The 19,803-nt window shown below is 37.6% G+C and overlaps 2 protein-coding genes across 3 annotated transcripts in view; one reads left to right on the top strand and one right to left on the bottom strand.

Moving 5' to 3' along the window:
- LOC131439359 (ecdysone receptor) overlaps positions 1 to 19,803 on the top strand; it is a 632,366-nt gene that overhangs the window by 183,753 nt on the left and 428,810 nt on the right. The gene's annotated exons all lie outside the window — the stretch shown is intronic.
- LOC131439360 (protein transport protein Sec61 subunit alpha-like) lies at positions 6,618 to 8,970 on the bottom strand. The gene is made up of 3 exons (XM_058610278.1): positions 8,645 to 8,970; positions 7,666 to 8,576; positions 6,618 to 7,601 (listed from the first exon to the last, which is right to left on the bottom strand). The coding sequence occupies exons 1-3, from the start codon at positions 8,649 to 8,651 to the stop codon at positions 7,089 to 7,091; spliced, it is 1,431 nt and encodes a 476-aa protein (XP_058466261.1). The 5' UTR covers positions 8,652 to 8,970; the 3' UTR covers positions 6,618 to 7,088.

The raw sequence follows: 19,803 nt of genomic DNA, 5'->3' as shown, positions 1-19,803 counted from the left end.
GCACTGTTTAACATTCAGCTTTGCTTAGTTAAGTACGATTCAGACTGTCCGTCACCTTCTGTCACAGTCAAGCTCCGTCACCGTCACCAAAATAAGTTGCATGCATTCTTATGGAGACATTCACACATAACGTCACCGTCACGAAACGTCTTGACGTGTGAACGTTCCGGTAAAGAAAGTATGAAACTAGTTTTGACAGAGGCTGACGTTCCGGGACGGAATCGTGCAGATCTGGGTAATTTCGTTTCGTTTTCATTGAACAATAGGATTCATTGTTATGGTTCCAGTCGAACTGTCAAAAGCGGTTCAAATTAGCTTGTTTACAATTGCTTTGCTGCTCGTTGTTCACCATCAGTGGGGAGTATTGATACCAAATCGATAGTCCCACGACAAAAGGGCCTAACTGAACTGCAAATGATTGCCTCTCTTTGTTTACTTTCTCTTTTGATAATTACGAAGCCATTATTGCAAATTCTCTAAAGTTTCCAATATAAATCGAAAGCTTGTAGTTTTACCTTGAAAGTTTTGCGAAGAGTAAAGCGTCAAATATAAAATCTGTTCGGTAAATCGTGAAAGAAAAAGTAAACAAAGAGAAACTGTCATTTGCAGTTAGGCCCTTTTGTCGTGGGACGGTCGAAATAGTCAGTAGGGGGTAACGGCTCCAGTAGTCATCTCAACTCTAGTAGTCACCTAATATAAGCAAACCATTAGTTAGAGCACAGAGAACAGACATCCAAGTAGAGATTTCAATGTGTGTAAGTAATTTAACGGTTGTTTTAAAAAGCAATCGCCATGTAGCAATTTTCCTGTAGAGGCGCTCCGAGCAGCCCAGCAGTTGCTTATGCGCTCTTGCGTTCGAGCTTCCATACAATGGCAACTAATGCGTGCAAAGTCGTACGCAACGGTGATTTTTTAACGGATGTTCACTTGTATGCTTTACACAGCTTTTTTGAAAAAGTTTGGATGTACTATCTTGGATGTCTGTTCTCCGTGGTTAGAGTGAGATCTGCTGTCTCTGTTCGATAGATTGACCTCAAGGGTACGATGAAAATAGGTGCATTTGCTTCGAGTTTTCGTGTCACTATAACAACTATTCGAACTATTTTTTTAGTCGAATGGTTTTGTAGAGCTGCAGGGTAAAATAAAAGTGTTGTCAGGTTTACCGTCAATTGTTTCTTTTAATCCTAATATGAAAGAGGCTAAATGTTTTTGGTTGATTACTGTTTGCTATAAATGTAGTAAACATGAAGTGCAATGCATTGTTCTGCAAGCGAAGCAATTCGAAAAACCCAGAACTCAAGTTCTACAGATTATAATTTCCAAACAAGTGTAATTGATATTGGGTTGAATATTTATCGTCTTTCCTTCTGTTCAGGTATCGCTGGCTGAGAGGCTTCCAAAATTCACATCAGGTATCCACAAAAATTAGAAGAGGCCTTCCATATTGGAAAAAGAAACCAGTGAACAAATGTCCGTGTGTGTCTGTATGTGTGTTGTCAACTAAGAGATTGGCGCATTAATACACCTTGTGTTGTTATATCTATGAAACAAATTAATCAAAGTCTGATTTTCGTTAGATAGTGTTCCAAATTCACAATCGAATTAAACGCCAGCTCGGAATATTATTCTAGCAACAACGATCACATCAAATATATAAGAATACATTCGAACAAAATGTAACATTGATGTTTGTCAAATGAAAATCGTAGTCGTAGCAATTTTCGGTTCATTATCTTTATTTTTATGTTATGTTTAATTCTCTATCAGCCGGTGGGTAAAACAACACGATTATTAAATAACATGCTTCAGGATCAATTAAACATTTTCAGTAGGTCGTGCTTTTCAATGTCTGCTTTTTTGTTTTACCATTAATCTAGCACATCACTTGAGGCAGAGGGTTCAAAGTAGTATCCGGGTAGAAAATTAGAGTTACGAGCTTTGAAAGAAATGCATTCTTCAAGTAACGCATTTTCGAACCATGATTAATGTTCATGGGAGAAGAGTTATTGCTCATGATTTCATGATAAGTTAAAATGATTGGTTTTATGATTTTCTTATCATAAAAGCAGTAACGGATTTCTTTTCGTGTACGATATTTAGCACAGTTCAGAACATTTATCTCTAACGATTTTTTCACAGCGAAAAGTGCACGAAGCAAATCAAATTATTTCGGATTTTCACTAAACTGATGATTTCTACCTTCGATTTGCAAAGAAGTAATCTTAATAGCTCTTTAGATAACATTTAGAGCCATTAGAACGGCTGATTTTATATAATGTTGTCCACTTTTCGTTTCTTGTTTTCTTTCTCTCCAATGCAAACGACTAGCAGCTGTTGTAATCGTTTTTGCTTGAATTGAAACTAGCTTTGCGCACAAACCATGTGTTGCGGTGCCAAATGATGCGAAACTGGTTTAATGCGTTTTCTCGCCTTGACGACCGGAAGGTAAATGAGAACTACGACCTGAGCGTTAGAGGTTTTTAACCACGCAGAAGGTGCGCTCTCCGATGCCGCTGTTTGAATGCGTCTTCTCGCCCCGACGTCTGCTTCCATCCAACGCACAAGAAGAAATGATCGATTTTCGACCACGGTTCCCCTTTTATAACGTTCAGTTGAAGATATGACTACCTCAAAATCGTCGGCCTTGCGCGAAAAACCCAAGCAAAAGTAAATAATTTTCCGCGTTGTTTTAAAATTTTCAGAAAACTTAATTTTTGAGTTGTTTGTTGTTATCTCACACTGTTCAAAATATTATCCTAAATTCCTGAACATATTTTTGATGAAATAGTGAATGAATTATGTTGCTGCCGTTAATACAAGTCGAGATATTCACGATTAAGCGCTGCCCATTCTTCCATATAGCTAATTTTGAAAAGGCGCCCCATAGTAAAGTAAGTCGTATTCACGACAAAAAGATGTAATATTTAGTGAGAGAAATTAAGTTACATTCATTACATTGAAGAGTAAAAGCATAAATCAAATAAACATAGATTTCCCAGTGTAATAGTAATGTAGGTGAGCAACCCGTGACACTAAAAGCACCGTCTGGCGGAGAATGGATGCGTAAATGCTCCTAAAATGCATGCATAAAATTGCCTGCGCATTTAACACAACCACAGTAGCTAATGGAAAAAAGTACACCCGTTTCTCACTTGAAACGCTGTCAGTGTCACCGTACAATGGGAAATCTATGTTTATTTGATTTATGGTAAAAGTGACTGTAAGGAGAGTGACGACATTTCGCGATGAGCGTTAAATTAGGCCGTAAGTGCAAATGACAGTTTCTCTTTGTTTACTTTCTGTTCCAATTATTATCGAATATTCCTGTATTTTTGGTAATTCCTTCAGTACAGATTAAAAGATGATAATTTTAGTTATTATTCTCTGCAAATAGCTAGAAAGAAGGATTGCTAAGAGGACCGTAATAATCAAAAGAGAAAGTAAACAAAGAGAATCTGTCATTTGCACTTAGGACCCACGATGTAAAATACCCTGGTGATCACGTTTTTCTATGTGTTAGTGCGGCTGTCATTATATTTTGGAATAACAGAGAGACGTGAAGAAGAAAAAACATAAACAAATGACGTTCCGGGAGTTGCTTTTATGAAAATATTTAGAGTTGATTCTGTTTGCGAAAATGTTGACAGTGAAAAGCGGTGTTTTGTTCTGGGATGTTTCAATTGTCGAATTAGAGGAAATGATCGGCCTATTTCATACCATCCAGCATGGAAGAACCCGGTTATTAGAAAAAAACTGGTTTATTTGTTGCGGACTGGAGTACAATAGTGTAAAGAACTGACGCGTATGTTCTGCACATTTCGGGACCAAAGATTATCAGTCTTAGGCCATACTTAGTGGTCACAGCACCTTCCTTCTATAAAAAAAAACTAACAATATTAGAAACACGTCGGCCATCATTAAAAGACGCACTTACGTACTACGGATAGACACTTGAAATGAACCGTTCGTTCTGTGTGTGAGTTAACGGGCGTACTGAAGCCTGTATCGTAGAGTAGACTTCTCCACCGACGGATTTCAGTGTAATTCGAGCGAACAAATGGATCGATTCGGTCGACCTGCATATAAATATCGGTAGTCTGAAATGATTTCATTTTGTCATCTTCGGTGTTTCACGATAGATTGATATCTCCTTGCGATGTTGATAAAACATCAGTTTCGCCAAATACCTATTCGGTGAGAACGCTGAAAAGATGACAATAAATTGCGTCAGAAAAAATATAATAAGTCAAATAAAACCATACTTAAGAGTCTGAAGAGCTACATGCAGATATTGTTTGATCGATTAGGAACTGTAAAACTAAGATGTATTCATTATCGGTTAACCGATCGGCTAAGCGACAATCAACTTGTGGTCCTCATTGTGTATCAAATAAAATTATCGATAAGTGCAACATTTTACTCATCCAATTCGGAATCATTAAAAGCATCGCCAGCGTTTGAAATGCCACCCACAACACAATCACTCCATTATCCATGTTAACTGTAATAGATTCCACAGTGCGATCCGCCAAATCCTTCCTCCAACGAAATGAACAGATTCCGATGTGTGTACAATTTTCTATATTTCGACGTTCCCTGCAAGCCCTTGAAGAAAAAATGTCCAGATTTTCAATTAGAGCCAAAGATTCGCCAGGTTGCACGACAACTGGAGTAACGTAGTAGTGGAATCCCGATCTGAACTGGTCGTTTGTTTGTGTTTACATGCTTGAATCCGAGCGCCATACTTATGTCGTTTTCGCTTGATACCAAACCTAACCCAGTTTCCACCCTAACTGCTGTCAAACCGTTTGTTTGAAGCTAGTTTAGAACCTAGTTTTAACGTTGTTGAACTGAAAATCGAGTCAGTTACGAACCTGATTTTTATATCAGGTTTGCTAAAACCCCCGTTGCTAAGTGCGAAATCAACAGAGTTTCGTGAAAAATGTTTGTTTGATGAAACTACCCTGAGTCAGTTTCAGTTTTCTCAAGCGAAAACGACATTAATTTCGTGAGAAAATTACCAACACAAACAAAACTGTCTTATCATATCACGCCACCAGTGTATTTTACATCGTGCTTAGGACCTAATCTAATGTTCATCGAGATTTGTTCCGTCATTGTTGGCAAAAGCTCGAAAAGTTTCATGCGGAATATTGCTAACCAGTGATGCCAACTCTACGGATTTATCCGTAGATCTACGGATTTCTGCCTTTTCTACGGATGAACCTCTTGAAATCTACGGATTTTGCATTATTTCTCCCGATATCTACAGGGATGTTTTTAGTCTGAAAACAGCAGTCATCTGACACCGGTATGTGAGCACCAGCCATTTGAAAGTACACCGATTACGTTGAGCCCCTCGCGTTTCGAGCCCCAAACGCTGCGATGTTTTGATAATTATCGCGATTCTCAAATTGTGAAAAATTACTTGCACTTCATATCCCAAAACATTGTCTTCTGTATGCTAACTAAACCGACAAGTTATTGTGAGAGAATCGACCCAAAATTCATTAATTTTCGTGCACTAAACAAGGTAAACCGTAAAGCAATTGCACTACGGATTGTTTGTTTTCGTTTCAATCAGCTGATTTTGAAGTTCCGATTTTGATCTCATCAAGATGGCGTCGTGACAGGTGGCCGGAAAATAGCCAATGATCCATTTGTCAAAATTCAATTTAAAGAAAGATTCTGGATGACTTGGGGCTTACAGGTAGTCAGTTATAATAGTAATTGAAAACGAAATGTTTTATCATTCGTCTGGCTGATTTCAACACTTCAGAAATTACTCTTAAAAGTAGGTGTTGACAAATGACTTATTGACCATTATCCGGAAAAACACTTAAAATATTATTAAAACATCTTTATTACTATTGTTGGCCTGCCAAGTTATATAAGTAATCTATTCGCCACCGATCACTCATTTCTGCAGCCTGTCTTTATGGCTCAGAGCCCCATTTTACGTGCGGGGTTAAATAAAGGACATAAAATAATTTTATGCAAATGTATGAGTATGAGTACACTTGAAACCAAATCTACGGACTTCACCTCAGGGAAAAGTGGCATCACTGTTGCTAACATCTCAAAGCCTCAGTTTTACGGACAATTCTGATTCAAGTGCACCAACCGATTGTGGCACTTGAATCGGAATCCATTTAGGAATTGTAAAGAGTCTCGTCTCAAATTTCGGACGATTTAATTGGATGCAAATGCGTTTCGATACAGATTGATGAAAAACTAAATGTGTATAGGCTCGATATAAAGGGTGTTTTTTAAGAGCTTGTACAAAAATGTCAAACGCCACGAACGCCAATTCACAGGTCCATTTCTCGAAATAATGTTCAATAAGTCGATTGTTTCAGCCGCAGTATGACAAGTGGATCCATGCGGTTGAAACCACATTTCGTCCACATCCTATCTATCTTGACGATTTGGCAATAGAAATTCATTGATCATGGATCTGTATCGATTTCTATTCACGGTAACGCATTGTCCTTCCACATTTTTAAAGAAAATAAGGACCGATGATTCCACCAGCCCATAGACCGCACCAAGCAGTAGTGGATTATCTTTGCTAATTACATTCAATTCAATTCTGAAAAAAAATCTCGAAACGTACATTTCATTTTCAAAACATTACTTTATTGTTCTTTTCACAAAACGAACAAAACACAAAATGCTGTCTTATCTTAGTAATAGGAAAAGTCTTAAAATCTCTTCAATGTGTTTTTCCCTTTCTCTATTAATTACATTATTTGTATTTGCTGTCATTTCGACATTCGGCCTATTGCTTATTTCATTCGTTAAGTTTCTAAAGTTCCTTCTACACGTTCTTTAGTACACACAACTTCCTGCTAATCGTATGTGGGGCGGTTACGAGAAAAAAATAATAAATTAGTCAATGAACCGGTCTTTGTTCTACAACAAACCAAACATAAGAAAAACCTGTCCACTCCTTACATCATAACGCTGCATTTCTTCGTACAATCAGAACGATGTGTGTGATAAATTGTGAATCTCGTTCGCTCACAACAACAAAAAAAGCTGTATGAGTACGAATCCTAACACTGACATACAGGTAAACTGCGAACCTAGAACAGCATCGTTCCCATTCCACCCATTTCGCTCTGTTCCTTAACGAATATCTCGAAGTACTGATAGATAATGGTCACAGCTAGCAGAATACCGGTTCCGGATCCAATTGCACCCATGAAATCAGCAATCACCGACAGTGCCCCGATGCACAAACCGCCGAAGGCAGCCGCCGTCGGAATGTACCGGTTCAGTTCGTGGATCATCGAGTTCTCTCGGTGGCCACGCATAATCATCTGCTGTTCCTTCAGCTGCTTGGCGACATCCTTGGCCGAACTGCCGGACACATCGATCCAGGTTTTCGAGAAGAACGCGCAGCTGCCTAGCATGAAAACGATGTAGAGAAGGGCATGGATTGGGTCAGTGGCGATGTGCGATAAGTTCTCCGGTGGTGACAGATAGTAGCAGAGACCTCCGATCGGGTAGGCACGTGCCGGTCCACCCCCGCTCACGTCGGCCCAGGTTCCCAACAGATTAACCAAAAGGTTACCGTGGAATTTTACTGCCAACATCTGGAAAAAAGAATTTCATCAGTGTGATGGCAATTTTTAGCGTGCTTGCCAAATCTAAACTCACCTGTGAAATGACGTAAAGATTGGAAACCAGTGCCGACTGCAGAATGATGGGGATGTTGCTCGTGTAGAATAGTTTAATTGGATAGCTGCTGTATTGACCACGGAAACGTGCCGATTTGATTGGCAAATCCACCCGGAAACCTTGGAAGTATATGACCACCGCAAAGACTAGAACCGTCGCCAACAGATTCATCAAATTCGGAAGATTCTGACGATAGAACGCCTCGCGAAGTCCTCGAACCTTGTCCTGCCGAGTGGCCAACAAATGGAAGAGAGCAATAACAGCACCTTCGAACTCAGTACCGCGACCCGTGTTAACCGTAGCTGGTGAAAAAGCCTTCCACACAATCGTTTCACAGATGTTGGTTGCAATAAATAGCGAAATTCCCGAGCCAAGACCGTAACCTTTTTGCAACAGTTCATCCAACAGAAGTACTATCAATCCAGCAACGAACAACTGAATGATGATCAGTAGACATACACCGGCCCCAATCTCCGCTGGATCACCGTACATTCCGGTCATAACGTACACGATAGCTTGACCGATAGTAATGACCATGCCGAACAGTTTTTGTGCCCCATTGAACAAAGCCCGATCCTTTGGGGTATCACCAACCTCAATTATTTTTGCTCCGGCCAGAAGTTGCATGATCAAACCAGATGTTACAATCGGCGAAATTCCGAGCTCCATCAGTGTGCCTCGATTGGAAGCCAGGATGACACGTATCCAGTAGAAGGGATCCGCTGAGTCCGAACTCATGATACCGAACAGTGGAATCTGACAGCAGACCAGGAAAATGAACAGAGTAATGGCCGTCCATAGTACCTTCTCTCGAAATTGAATCTTTCGTTCCGGTTTTGCAATTTCCGGCAGGATACTGCAGAACGGTTTTATAATTTCCAAAAATTTAACTGAAAATAATAGGAACAATTAAAAATCACAGAAATGTACCTTCCCAACAAATTTCTAGGCCACTTACTTCCCATCTTGTGAGTGTACTTCTTCTTTTTCTTTACGATTTCACTTCCCGAAGGAAAAACGAACGGGAAATTTCGACCCGAAAATCACGAAATATTCACTGTCTACGGCAATATTTCCACAATGAAAAGCTGTTCACTATTGTTCAGAATTAGAAACGTTTCTCTGATCCCAAGGAGGAAAAAAACGTAGAGCCGCTCCTCCGTTCCGTGATGGGCGAACACTTTTTTCGAAATGAATGAGCTTGTGGAAGAAGTTAATGAAAGTGTCCGCAGAGCGGTGGCTTCGTCTCTACACGTAAACAGCCAGACGGTGATGTGTTGGAGCTTCGAACTGTTCGAAAGTGACAACCGATCGCCTGCTGGATGACAGCTGTCAGTAGCAGACTGTTCGAAATTTCGCACAGTAACGTATGCCGCAGGGTTGCAATGCAGTGCTGTTAGGGGTTCTGCTAGTAGTTACGAACGGCGCATGTAACGTGACTCGATAGAAAAACAAGGGGATGTGGCAATCGGAATTGGTTTGAAATGAACGTTGCAAATAAGATTAAGAAATGCGAACTTCGGTTAACGGAGAGCATTGATATGTGTAATGTATATAAAATTATTGTAAATACTTCTAACAATGTATGAGTATACAGATTTTATATATGTATATATATATATATATATATATATATATATATATATATATATATATATATATATATATATATATATATATATATATATATATATATATATATATATATATATATATATATATATATATATATATATATGTATATATAAACTCTATACTCATATATTGTTACATGCATTCTTATTGTAAATTTAACTTAAAACTTATTTTACCTGATGCTAAGTTTCATCATTTGAATCTTAGAGCAAATTCAGCAGCTGCAAGATTCATATGGGTGGTCTGAAACTGAAACAAATGTATCCCCAGCAAGCCGTTTCAGTTTTATTTATTCGAACAGTTTTACTGTCAATTTTAAAATTGGTATACGTTGCCGTTCTATTTTTTTCGATATTTGAAACACAGATAAAACGCTGCTGGGGCTACCAGTCAATTTATGTCAATTTAAAAATTTTAAATTTGGAAATTATAACAAAGAAAACTGACAGCCCAAATTTGTTTTACTTGTATTTTGAGAGCAAATTCACCAGCTGAAAATTTTAAATTGGAGATCTAGGATAGAACTGAAACTGGAACACGCGTATCCCCAGCAAGCCGTTCTAGTTTTATTTACTCTAACAGTACTTTAGTCAAATTTGAAGCTGGCATACGGCACGATGTAAAATACCCTGGTGATCACGTTTTTCTATGTGTTAGTGCGGTTGTCATTTTATTTTGGAATAACAGAGAGACGTGAAGAAAAAACATAAACAAATAACGTTCCGGGAGTTGCTTTAATGAAAATATTTAGAGTTGGTTCTGTTTGCGAAAATATTGACAGTGAAATGCGGTGTTTTGTTCCGAGATGTTTCAATCGTTTTCATCACCTGCATTTGAAATGCCACCCACAGCACAATCACTCCATTATCCATAATAACTGTAATAGATACCACAGTGCGATCCGCCAAATCCTTCCTCTAACGAAATGAACAGAATCGAATGTATGTAAAATTTTCTATATTTCGACGTTACTTTGCAAGCCCTTGAAAAAAAATGTTCAGATTTTCAATTAGTGCCAAAGATTCGCCAGGCTGCGCGACAACTGGAGTAACTTAGCAGTGAAATCCCGATCTGAACTGGTCGTTTGTTTATGTTTACATGCTTGAATCCCGGCGCGCCATACTTAATCTCGTGAGAAAATTACCAACACAACCAAAACTGTCTTATCACGCCACCAGTGTATTTTACGTCGTGGGCATACGCTACCGTTCTATTTTTTTTAATATGTTTAGAGCATGTTCAGGGCATATTCAGTAGTGTTCTAGTTTTAGATGCATAATTTATGTCAGTTTAAAAATTCAAATCTGGATTTTATAACAAGGAAAATTAGCAGCCCCAGCAGAGTTTCACCGACGACACGACCTGCCACTCACTATACAAAACTGTATCACAAATTCAACTACCCCTCAGTAACTCGTAATGTCAAAATGAAATTGCTTGAAAAATGTTTGAAACTGGCAACTCAGCCAGAAAAATTGTTGTTTTTTTGGAATAACAGCTATTGTTGCCTTAGTTACATTTATTTACCTTATTTTTTCATAACAGTCGGTTGTTTCGCTACGAAGCAGCTCTACCAAATACAAATAATTTGTATTTGACTCTACCATTTTTACAGAGAAACCATTGATTTGGGGTTTCTACGGTTTCTTTGCACTGTTATTCGAAGCCACACTGTTATATTTTTCAAAAAAGTCTGACATGAGTTATGTGTATAACGAAGTAAGCAGAGTTGAGAACGGAACGTATTAGGAACTTTTCAAGGATTGATCTTCGTTAGTGTAATTGTGCATATTTTATTAGAATTATTATATATTAGAAACTTTTCTAGACGAAATTATTAACCGACATTATTAATGCTACCCTGATGTTTCTGTGTGTGTTTCAACTGATACTGAATTGTACTTTGCGGTATCTTCAAATAAAAACTCTGATCTAATATGTAGATTCTAGTCAAAGAAGTACATATTCATAGCTAATATGTTTACGAATGGAAATATCTTTAAAATTTTGAGTCACGATGTACTTTATTTTGATTATCTTCAGAAATATGTGCGCCAGACCAAAATATATGAGTGGCCAAAATATCTCCGTTACCCTACTTGATCAATTGTTGAACCTGGCACTGGTGTAGGATAATCCTGTAATTTGGAATAAATAAAAATGTTCAATATGATCGAGAAGGTATTTTCAAACTACTTACAAAGTCGTAAAACTCTAAGCTTCTAAGGCATTGCCAAGCATCTTCAAAAATCATAAAGTTCGTGTCATTCGCAATTACAGCTATTGATAGAACCGCATTCTCATAGGCAGTCAACTTTTTATCACAACCTGCATCGGTAAGATTCATTATCATGACGAGTGGTCTAGGTGTCATATTTGGTGTCCTGAAACGATCCATCATAATAAAACCCCAACGTAACATTAAGACTTTTTAACCTTCCAATACAAATTTTGCCTTGTTGAAGCGTCCCCCGAAAAGTAATCCAGCAAGATCTAGTTTACACTCAGGATAATTTCAAAAATAACATATTTCAATACAATGAATAAATGATAATGTTAAGAAATCGCTATTCTGTACTGCAGAAATTTTAAATCACAATAAAAAACAGTTTTGGTTCTATTCGGCATTATGGTTTATTTATTTACTATTGGGCTCCTTGGTAACTAGCTCGTAGCAACTTAAGCAGTGTTGCGCAAGAAGATTATTTTCAAGGGGCCGCTATATTTGTGGTAACTGGCGGTAAATCGCTCACGAACACTTTTTATTTCGAATTTTCTTCGGAGTGCCTGGTCGTGTCGTCGGTTTCACTCTTGTTTCAACTATAGAAAAAAAATAGAACGGCAGCGTATGCCAATTTTAAATTTGACAGACGAACTGTTCGAACAAATGAAACTAAAACGCAGAGATGTCAGATATTTTCATAGAAAATCTGTGTCGCCATTTATAAAAAATCTTTATTAATCTGTATTCACTAATAAAATGAAATTCTCACAACAAAATGATGCCAAAAGATGTTATTCCAATAGATTGTGGTTGTAGGTAGGTTGATTCAATCAGTCATTGCTGCGCTCACAAGAATATTCAACGACGAAATTTCATAGTTTTTTATTTTTATTTTTTCATCCACAGCAATTGAATTGTAATTCCATATATTTATCTAGTTTGAAATTATTGACTTCATAATTTGACATGGAATTTCAACGCCCAATATACAACGTCAAGTCGGGTCATACAACTCTCAGTTTGGTAGAAAAATTTCATGATGCCATTCCTTTCTTGAATATCAGCTCAAATTGGTTTCAAAAATAATATAAATGGATTTCACAACAGATTTCCATATTAATTTGTGGTTTGTTCGTTGATTGAAAGACTTTTATTTCATCACTGGAATCAAATACTAAAACATAGCTTAGACAGAAAAGTTTAATTTTTACTTTCTTACTTTTTGTGAGATCTGTATAAATTTGTATTAAATTGTATAAAATCTGTACTCTGTATTAAATCTGTATGAGCATGTAAAAATCTGTATAATACAGATAAATCCGTATAAATGGCATCTCTGCTAAAACGGCTTGCTGGGGATACGTTGGTTCCAGTCAGAGATGCCAGATCTGCAGATTTGTCTGTAAATCTGCAGATTTCGTGCATAGGGCTGCAAACATTTTTTGTTGTGCATGGAGACTTTTGAAAATCTTTGAAGTTTATAGAAAAATCAATAAACTGAACAACTTCCAAGTGACATCTTGTCTCTTATAGACAGAATCTCCACGCACGAAATTTCACAAGCACACCCTTCTGGGGCTCCTGGCTCTGCCGTTCAGCGCCAGTAGCACGAAGAACAAAGCTCTATCCTTGTATCAATTCGATGCCACCCAAAACCATGACCTATGACCCCGAATTTCGGTGTCAGACTTTCGCATGAAGCTCGCATGTCTCATCATTCGATTGTTACTTCGTACTCTTTCTCTTGCTTGCTACCGGTTGCTGGTGGAATTCTTCTCCGCATTCGCAGGAATTTGACCCCTTCTGATCTGCAATTTGTGCTCTACAGAAGAAAATGTCCTTGCAATAAACGGAACATGCCCGTCCGTCGCCCAATCGGCATCTCTTCACCTGTTTCTTCGGTCCAAAAACTTGACGAAAAATAGCTTCTGATTCAATTCACCAAGCAGTGGTCGGCAGGCAATGGGGTAGACACTCACCCAACCCATCAAAGTTCACTAACACCAAAAACATACAGCGGTCGAGTCGTTGCACGGAGTTCTCCTTGAGCTTGATCTTCACGTGCTCTTTCGCTCACCAATACGCTCACGAAACTTCTCTTCCAGTGGTAAGCTACTGCTCGTTCCAAAACCAACACATAATCACGACCATTGTTAGAAGCGTGACTCTCTGTGTGCTTGCAAGAACCATGTGCTTGTGTCCTATGTAAAGCGTGCAGTCTACCTTGCAGGCGCATTGGGAGCCACGCTGTATTTATGTATCATTTTTCTCTCCGCATTGGCGCCAGCCAGACAGTTGGGGGTGAAAAAAAAGCATTTTAATTTCGTTCCTCAGCAAACGGTGGATTTAAAATTCACTTTTTCGGTAGCCTTGATGTTGTTGTTGTTCAATAGCTAAGTCTTATGAGAGGCCAATCGAATGGAAAACTTTAGAAAAAGCTTAATGTTCGACGGGATTACTGTCGATCGTTTGAAATGGCAAACGGTACATTCGTTATGCTTAGAACTTTACCTTCGATGAAGGGATGGATGCCACATGACGAAGTTTACTGAAGACAGGGACTTTACAGGCGTGACATAACAATAGCTTGGAAAAGCATAGCCTGCTCTTCAATCAGCACTTGTGAAGAAAAGAAAGTTTGCTAGAGTCTTTGTAAGCCGATGAACAATAGACTGCTGTTATTGTTATTATATGTCTATCATGATGTAATTTGAACACGTTTCATTCGATTGTTCGACTTGCAGGAACGACTTGATAACTATAAATTATCAACGCAGGAAAAAGGTTTCGAGGTCGATATTGCAAAAATATGAATAGTCTCCACTGTTGGTTAACCGTCATTTTCTATGAATTTATATGTTTTTCACCGAACGGATAGGTTTGAAAATGTCTGTTCGCAACCCAATTTGCACAGTATTGTTTTCATGACATCTGGAAAGTAGTGAAAGTTCTCTGGTCTATAAAAAAAAGTTGAAAAATGCGCGTCGTGATTGCTGATTTCTGGTTATCCTCACTCGAAGGACAGTAGGGCGGATTTCTTTTTAAATGTTCTGGTTTGAAACACCATTTTTACTGTTGTATTCTGAGAGACCGTTAGACGACGCTCTCTAAAAACAGTCTCAATAGAGAACAGTTTCATTCAATGACAAAAACAGGTAAATTGAACTAGTTTATTCAAATGCATTAAGAAAGCACGATGTCTAAGTTTTTAATGCATCTTTATTATTATCAACGTAAGACATTGGAACAATTTGATCAGATCTCTCAGCAAATTCAATTGTTTCTGTCTAGATCGGAGTTTTATTGTTGCATGACTGGTGAGCAAGGTAAAGCAAATCCATCTTCCTGGAAATACCCGCTGATGTTTCCGAGTTTTACAATTTCTACAATTTGATATACATCGTCGTTTTCTTCTTTTCTTCGGATTCCCTACGCTGCAACAAATTATCGCCAGCACTTGCCGCGTATTGAGCCACTGTTCCAGTACGTTTGACGATTGTATCGATCACGTAATGTTATCATGAAATTGTTCCTCAGATTATTGTCCACGTAGTTGACGTAGAAGGATAAAATTTTAGAAAAATGTATCACTTGTAATCTTTTAATTCCAAACACGAGGAGTTTTTACACCCGTTGGACAGAACGTTTCCGGAGTTACGGGGAAAACCTGAAACAAAAATGAAACAAATGGGTAATCTATTTGCTCATTGACCCCTTAATTGATTTTCACAATCTTGGATTTAACTGATAAGCCATGCAATCCCATAGCCTGACTATTGAATTTTGTTTGTTTTCGACTCTCCTTGTGTGAAATGCGAAAATCAGTTTTTATCAGAAAAAGCTGGAGTGATTTCCACAATTCAACGTAAAAATGAAAGGCCTTAGGTATCCCTAGAATGCTAATAAATTTTATCCAGATATGACTTACGCTTCTGGAATTACAGGTTGATAAGTATGAAAAATTTAATTCCAAGAGGAAAACAGGAGCAAAACTTGAATTGTTCATGTCTGGGATGATGCAAAAAAAAGATTGCGGGTATACCGGATCAGAGTTCCGGAGGTAACGGAAAAAGTGGTCATACTTTCATTTTCTCAGAGAGAGGCAGGTTCCGGAATTACAGGGTGAAGTGTAGTTAAACATTTTAAACCGTCATTTTGAGCGATGATGTAAAAAAACTGAACCTGAATCAAAACTATTTTTATTTAGATATGATCAGTATCTAACGGGGAAAAAAGTTTGGAAATTGACACGCGAATGCAATTATGTAATTAAAACAGCGAAAATGTTACCGCAGTGACGATACTCGAACCCGTACCGGGGGAATTCATTTACCAATTAAACTACCCTGCATATGAAAACACATGAAAAGATAGCCCAATTCATTAGAAGAACCAAGCATGCTGCGCTGTACTTGGTCACCGCTTTCAGTCCTATATCTACGGAAACAAGTCAATAGAACACACACACTGATGATCGATCACAAGACTATTTTTTTCTACTTTGCCGCCGACACTGATTCGAGATTTTGTTTTTGTCTATTTCGCTACCTATCGGAGTCCACACCGATGATGCTAGTGTTCGAGTCCCGTCTCTACTGTAACATTTTCGCGGTTTTCATTACATAATTGCATTCGCGTGTCAATTTTCCAATCTGTTTTCCCCGTGCGATACTGATGATATTTAAAACTAGCTCAAGACGGCTCTACGTCTTAACAAAGACTAAAACACAAATCGTAGTTTTTATTTGTAGGTTATGTTAGCTACCAGCCAAATGAACCGGCTCCAGTTATACCGGTTTTGAAGAATGCCACAGCAACATTAGAAAGGTGGATTAAAACAGGTTTTTTACTGTCCGGAGATCTGACTGTACGTCAAAAAAAATGTGAAATTTTTCTCGGAAGAGAGCATAATACATCGCACAATCACTAAACTAATTCTTTCTCGGTTCGATTTAAGATTTTTACGGGTAGGAAAAGTTCGATTTCTAGGATAGAAAAAGCTACGGATTCGAGTTCCGTATCCGTGGATTTTTTGTCACTAATTTTCATTCCATTCGTGGGTCATTTTCCTCTTTCTCTATAGAAAGAACATATAGAATTACTGGAAAACCCCGGTTTTTATCTGGAGCCTCGTAGATCCCTAGTGTTTCATTTCATTCGATTTTTCACTCAATGTGCTCGGAGATGACAAACGATTCCAATATTGGGTTGTGGGTCAAGTTCTAATACCAAGTGGCTTACACTTCAGTCGGTGTCGGTGTTGCACTGCACGCGTATAGCTCTTGGCTCCTAGAATTTTTTTCTGGCTACCTAGAGTTTCATTGATTCAAGGTTTCTGTCCTTTTCAAGGTTACCTGAATCACTAACAGTCCTTTTAAAGACTAACAATTAGTCACCCTTTCTCAAGGCTATACAAATAGTGATATTCCAATATAGTCAGTCTTTTTCAAGACTAAGAAATTAATTTTTAAGGCTAGCTATTCAAAGAGCTATTCTTCGAACTAATCAGTCTTTATTATGACTACCACAAAATCAGTCTTTATCAAGACTTTTCCAAACTAGGAGTCTAATCGAAGACTAATTTAGCCTATTTAATTTAATTTTATTCATTTCAAACATGCCTGCAACCAACCGGAAAGGCAACAAGCCTAAGGCTAAAAATAATTTAATGCGGAATAAATCACAATCCGTTATTCAACATTTTTCTAATAACATTCACGATCTTATAGAATCTGAATGTAAAAATAAAAGACAACGGACGGATTTCCCTTCCGTTGATCTTATGCCGTCTAACAATATTTACGAGATTCTTCCTGAATCCGATTGAAGAAAATTCTTCAAAAATTCCCAAAATGGACGCTTGTCGTTCTGGGAAGAAACATCAATCTATGCCACCAGTGACGGTGATGATTTCCGACTTCAAAGCATTCCGTACTGAGCTTTCTACTTTTCTCCCGGAAGTAAAAGTCTCATTTCAAATCGGACGAAGAGGAGAATGTCGAGTCTTGGTTGATGGATTGGAAGATTACGAACGTCTTATTCGATTTTATTCATATGATATAAAATCAGACAGACCCTTCAAGGCTGTCTTGAAAGGCTTATCAAATGATCAAAGTACTGATGAAATTAAAAATGAACTAAACGCATTGCTTGGTTTTGCCCCTTCCCAAGCAATACTTATGAAAAAAAGAGCGAATGGTACTTCTAAACCACGCTCTGGACTTTCCCATGAACTTTACTTAATACACTTCAATCGAAGTGATGTAAACAATTTAAAGACTTTAAAAAAGTACGTTTCATCTCCCACATTATTGGTATGGTATTGCATACTTAACGCAATGTCGTCGTTGCCAAGGCTTCGGCCATGGAACCAAAAATTATCATATTGAATTGCAGTAAATCGCATTCAAAAGACGTTTGTCCAATGAATGAAACCACTGATAAATTTTCATGTTCAAATTGCCATGGAAATCATAAATCCAATTATTTGAAATGTCCTGTCAGGGATGAAAATTTTAAACGCTCGTTCGCTTAGACAACAAGTCAAATCAACGACCTTAAATTTACAGAGCATACCTGAAAATAAAAAAACCGTTACAAATGCCTCGCCTAATTCTTCTAAGACGCTTATTTCTTCGAATTTAAAATAAAAGACAGGTACGCCTTCCAATTCGTCTTCTAACGAAAACAACTTATTGACAGGTACATCGACCTCGTCATCATCTTCTCCTAATGTCAGTTATGCTAGTATAATAGGTAGAAATCTACCACTTAATTATTCTAATGTAAATAATCAAAACACAGGACCGCCTTGCAGTTCATCTTCTAACGAAAACAATTTATTAATAGGTAGATCGGCCATATCATCTTCTTCTAATGGCAGTCTACCTACAAATATTCCTTCAATGCCATTCGCTTCTTTAAATGAAGTTGAAACTAAAATGATCTACCTACAAGATCAACTTTTTCAAATGATCATCCGAATGAATTCGACTTCATCACCTTATTGAAGCATTTCAAATCGGATGGCAATTTGCAAATAATATTATAATGAATTTAAATTTTAACAGTGATGTTAAATAATTATTTGAATATTTTAAATTGGAATGCTCGATCTTTAAAATCGAGTAAAGATGAATTTTATAATTTTCTCAAAGTTCACAAAATTCATATTGCCATTGTGACAGAAACTTTTCTTAAACCAAATGTCAAATTGAAAAGTAATCCACATTATGTGGTTCATCGATTTGACAGGTTTACTGGAATGGGTGGTGGAGTTGCCATTTTTGTCCAACGGCAAATTAAACATCGAATTTTACCATCTTTCAATACTAAAGTAATTGAAAGCTTGGGAATCGAAGTTGAAACCATTCATGGAATTTATTTCATTGCTGGAGCATATTTGCCATGCCAGTGCTCCGGCGAACAATTAAATTTCTTTAAAGGCGATTTGCAAAAACTCACAAGATATCGACCGAAATTTTCCGTAATAGGGGACTTAAATGCTAAGCATGTCCAGTGGAATGAAAATAGTAGGCAAAATAACAGTAATGGTAAAATACTTCATAATCAACTCTCAGCTGGTTACTTCACAGTTCTTCATCCCAGTAATCCGACTTGTTTCTCTTCCATGAAAACCCCGTCTACAATTGATCTGGTTCTAACAGATCAAAGTCACATTTGTAGTGAACCGATTACACATGCTGACTTTGACTCAGATCATCTTCCAGTAACATTAAGACTTTCCAACGAAGCTTTAATTAATCCAATTAGTTTTATATTCAACTATCATAGAGCTAATGGGTTGGATTACAGATCTCACATTGAAAATCATGTGGATCATGAAACTATTTTAGAAAATTCTGCAGACATCGACACAGCAATTGATAATTTGAATCATTATATTATCGAAGCTAGAAATCTATCAGTTCCCAAAGCTCAAACTAAATTAAATTCTCCTATCATCGATGACAATGTTCAACTGCTCATTCGGTTGAAGAATGTTCGTCGACGACAATATCAACGTTCTCGTGATCCTGCTATGAAAAACATAGTTAAGGATTTACAAAAAGAAATTAAACATAGATTGTCTCTTTTGCGAAATGAAAGTTTCGCTAAAGAAGTTGAACAAATTAAACCATATTCTAAACCTTTCTGGAAACTTTCTAAGGTTCTTAAGAAACCTCAGAAACCAATTCCTGCTCTCAAGGAAGGAAATCAAATACTTCTTACAAATGGCGAAAAAGCTCAAAAACTTG

Source organism: Malaya genurostris, chromosome 3 (assembly GCF_030247185.1).
Source record: "Malaya genurostris strain Urasoe2022 chromosome 3, Malgen_1.1, whole genome shotgun sequence".
Lineage (NCBI taxonomy): Eukaryota > Metazoa > Arthropoda > Insecta > Diptera > Culicidae > Malaya > Malaya genurostris.
The sequence above is the reverse complement of the archived record's forward strand: the minus strand, read 5'-3'. Positions and strand labels throughout refer to the sequence as shown.

Excerpts from the sequence above, each read along its gene's own strand:
- LOC131439360 (XM_058610278.1), bottom strand. Across the intron at positions 7,602-7,665 it reads ATCTTTACGTCATTTCACAG|ATGTTGGCAGTAAAATTCCA; the intron begins GTGAGTTTAGAT and ends TCTTTTTTCCAG.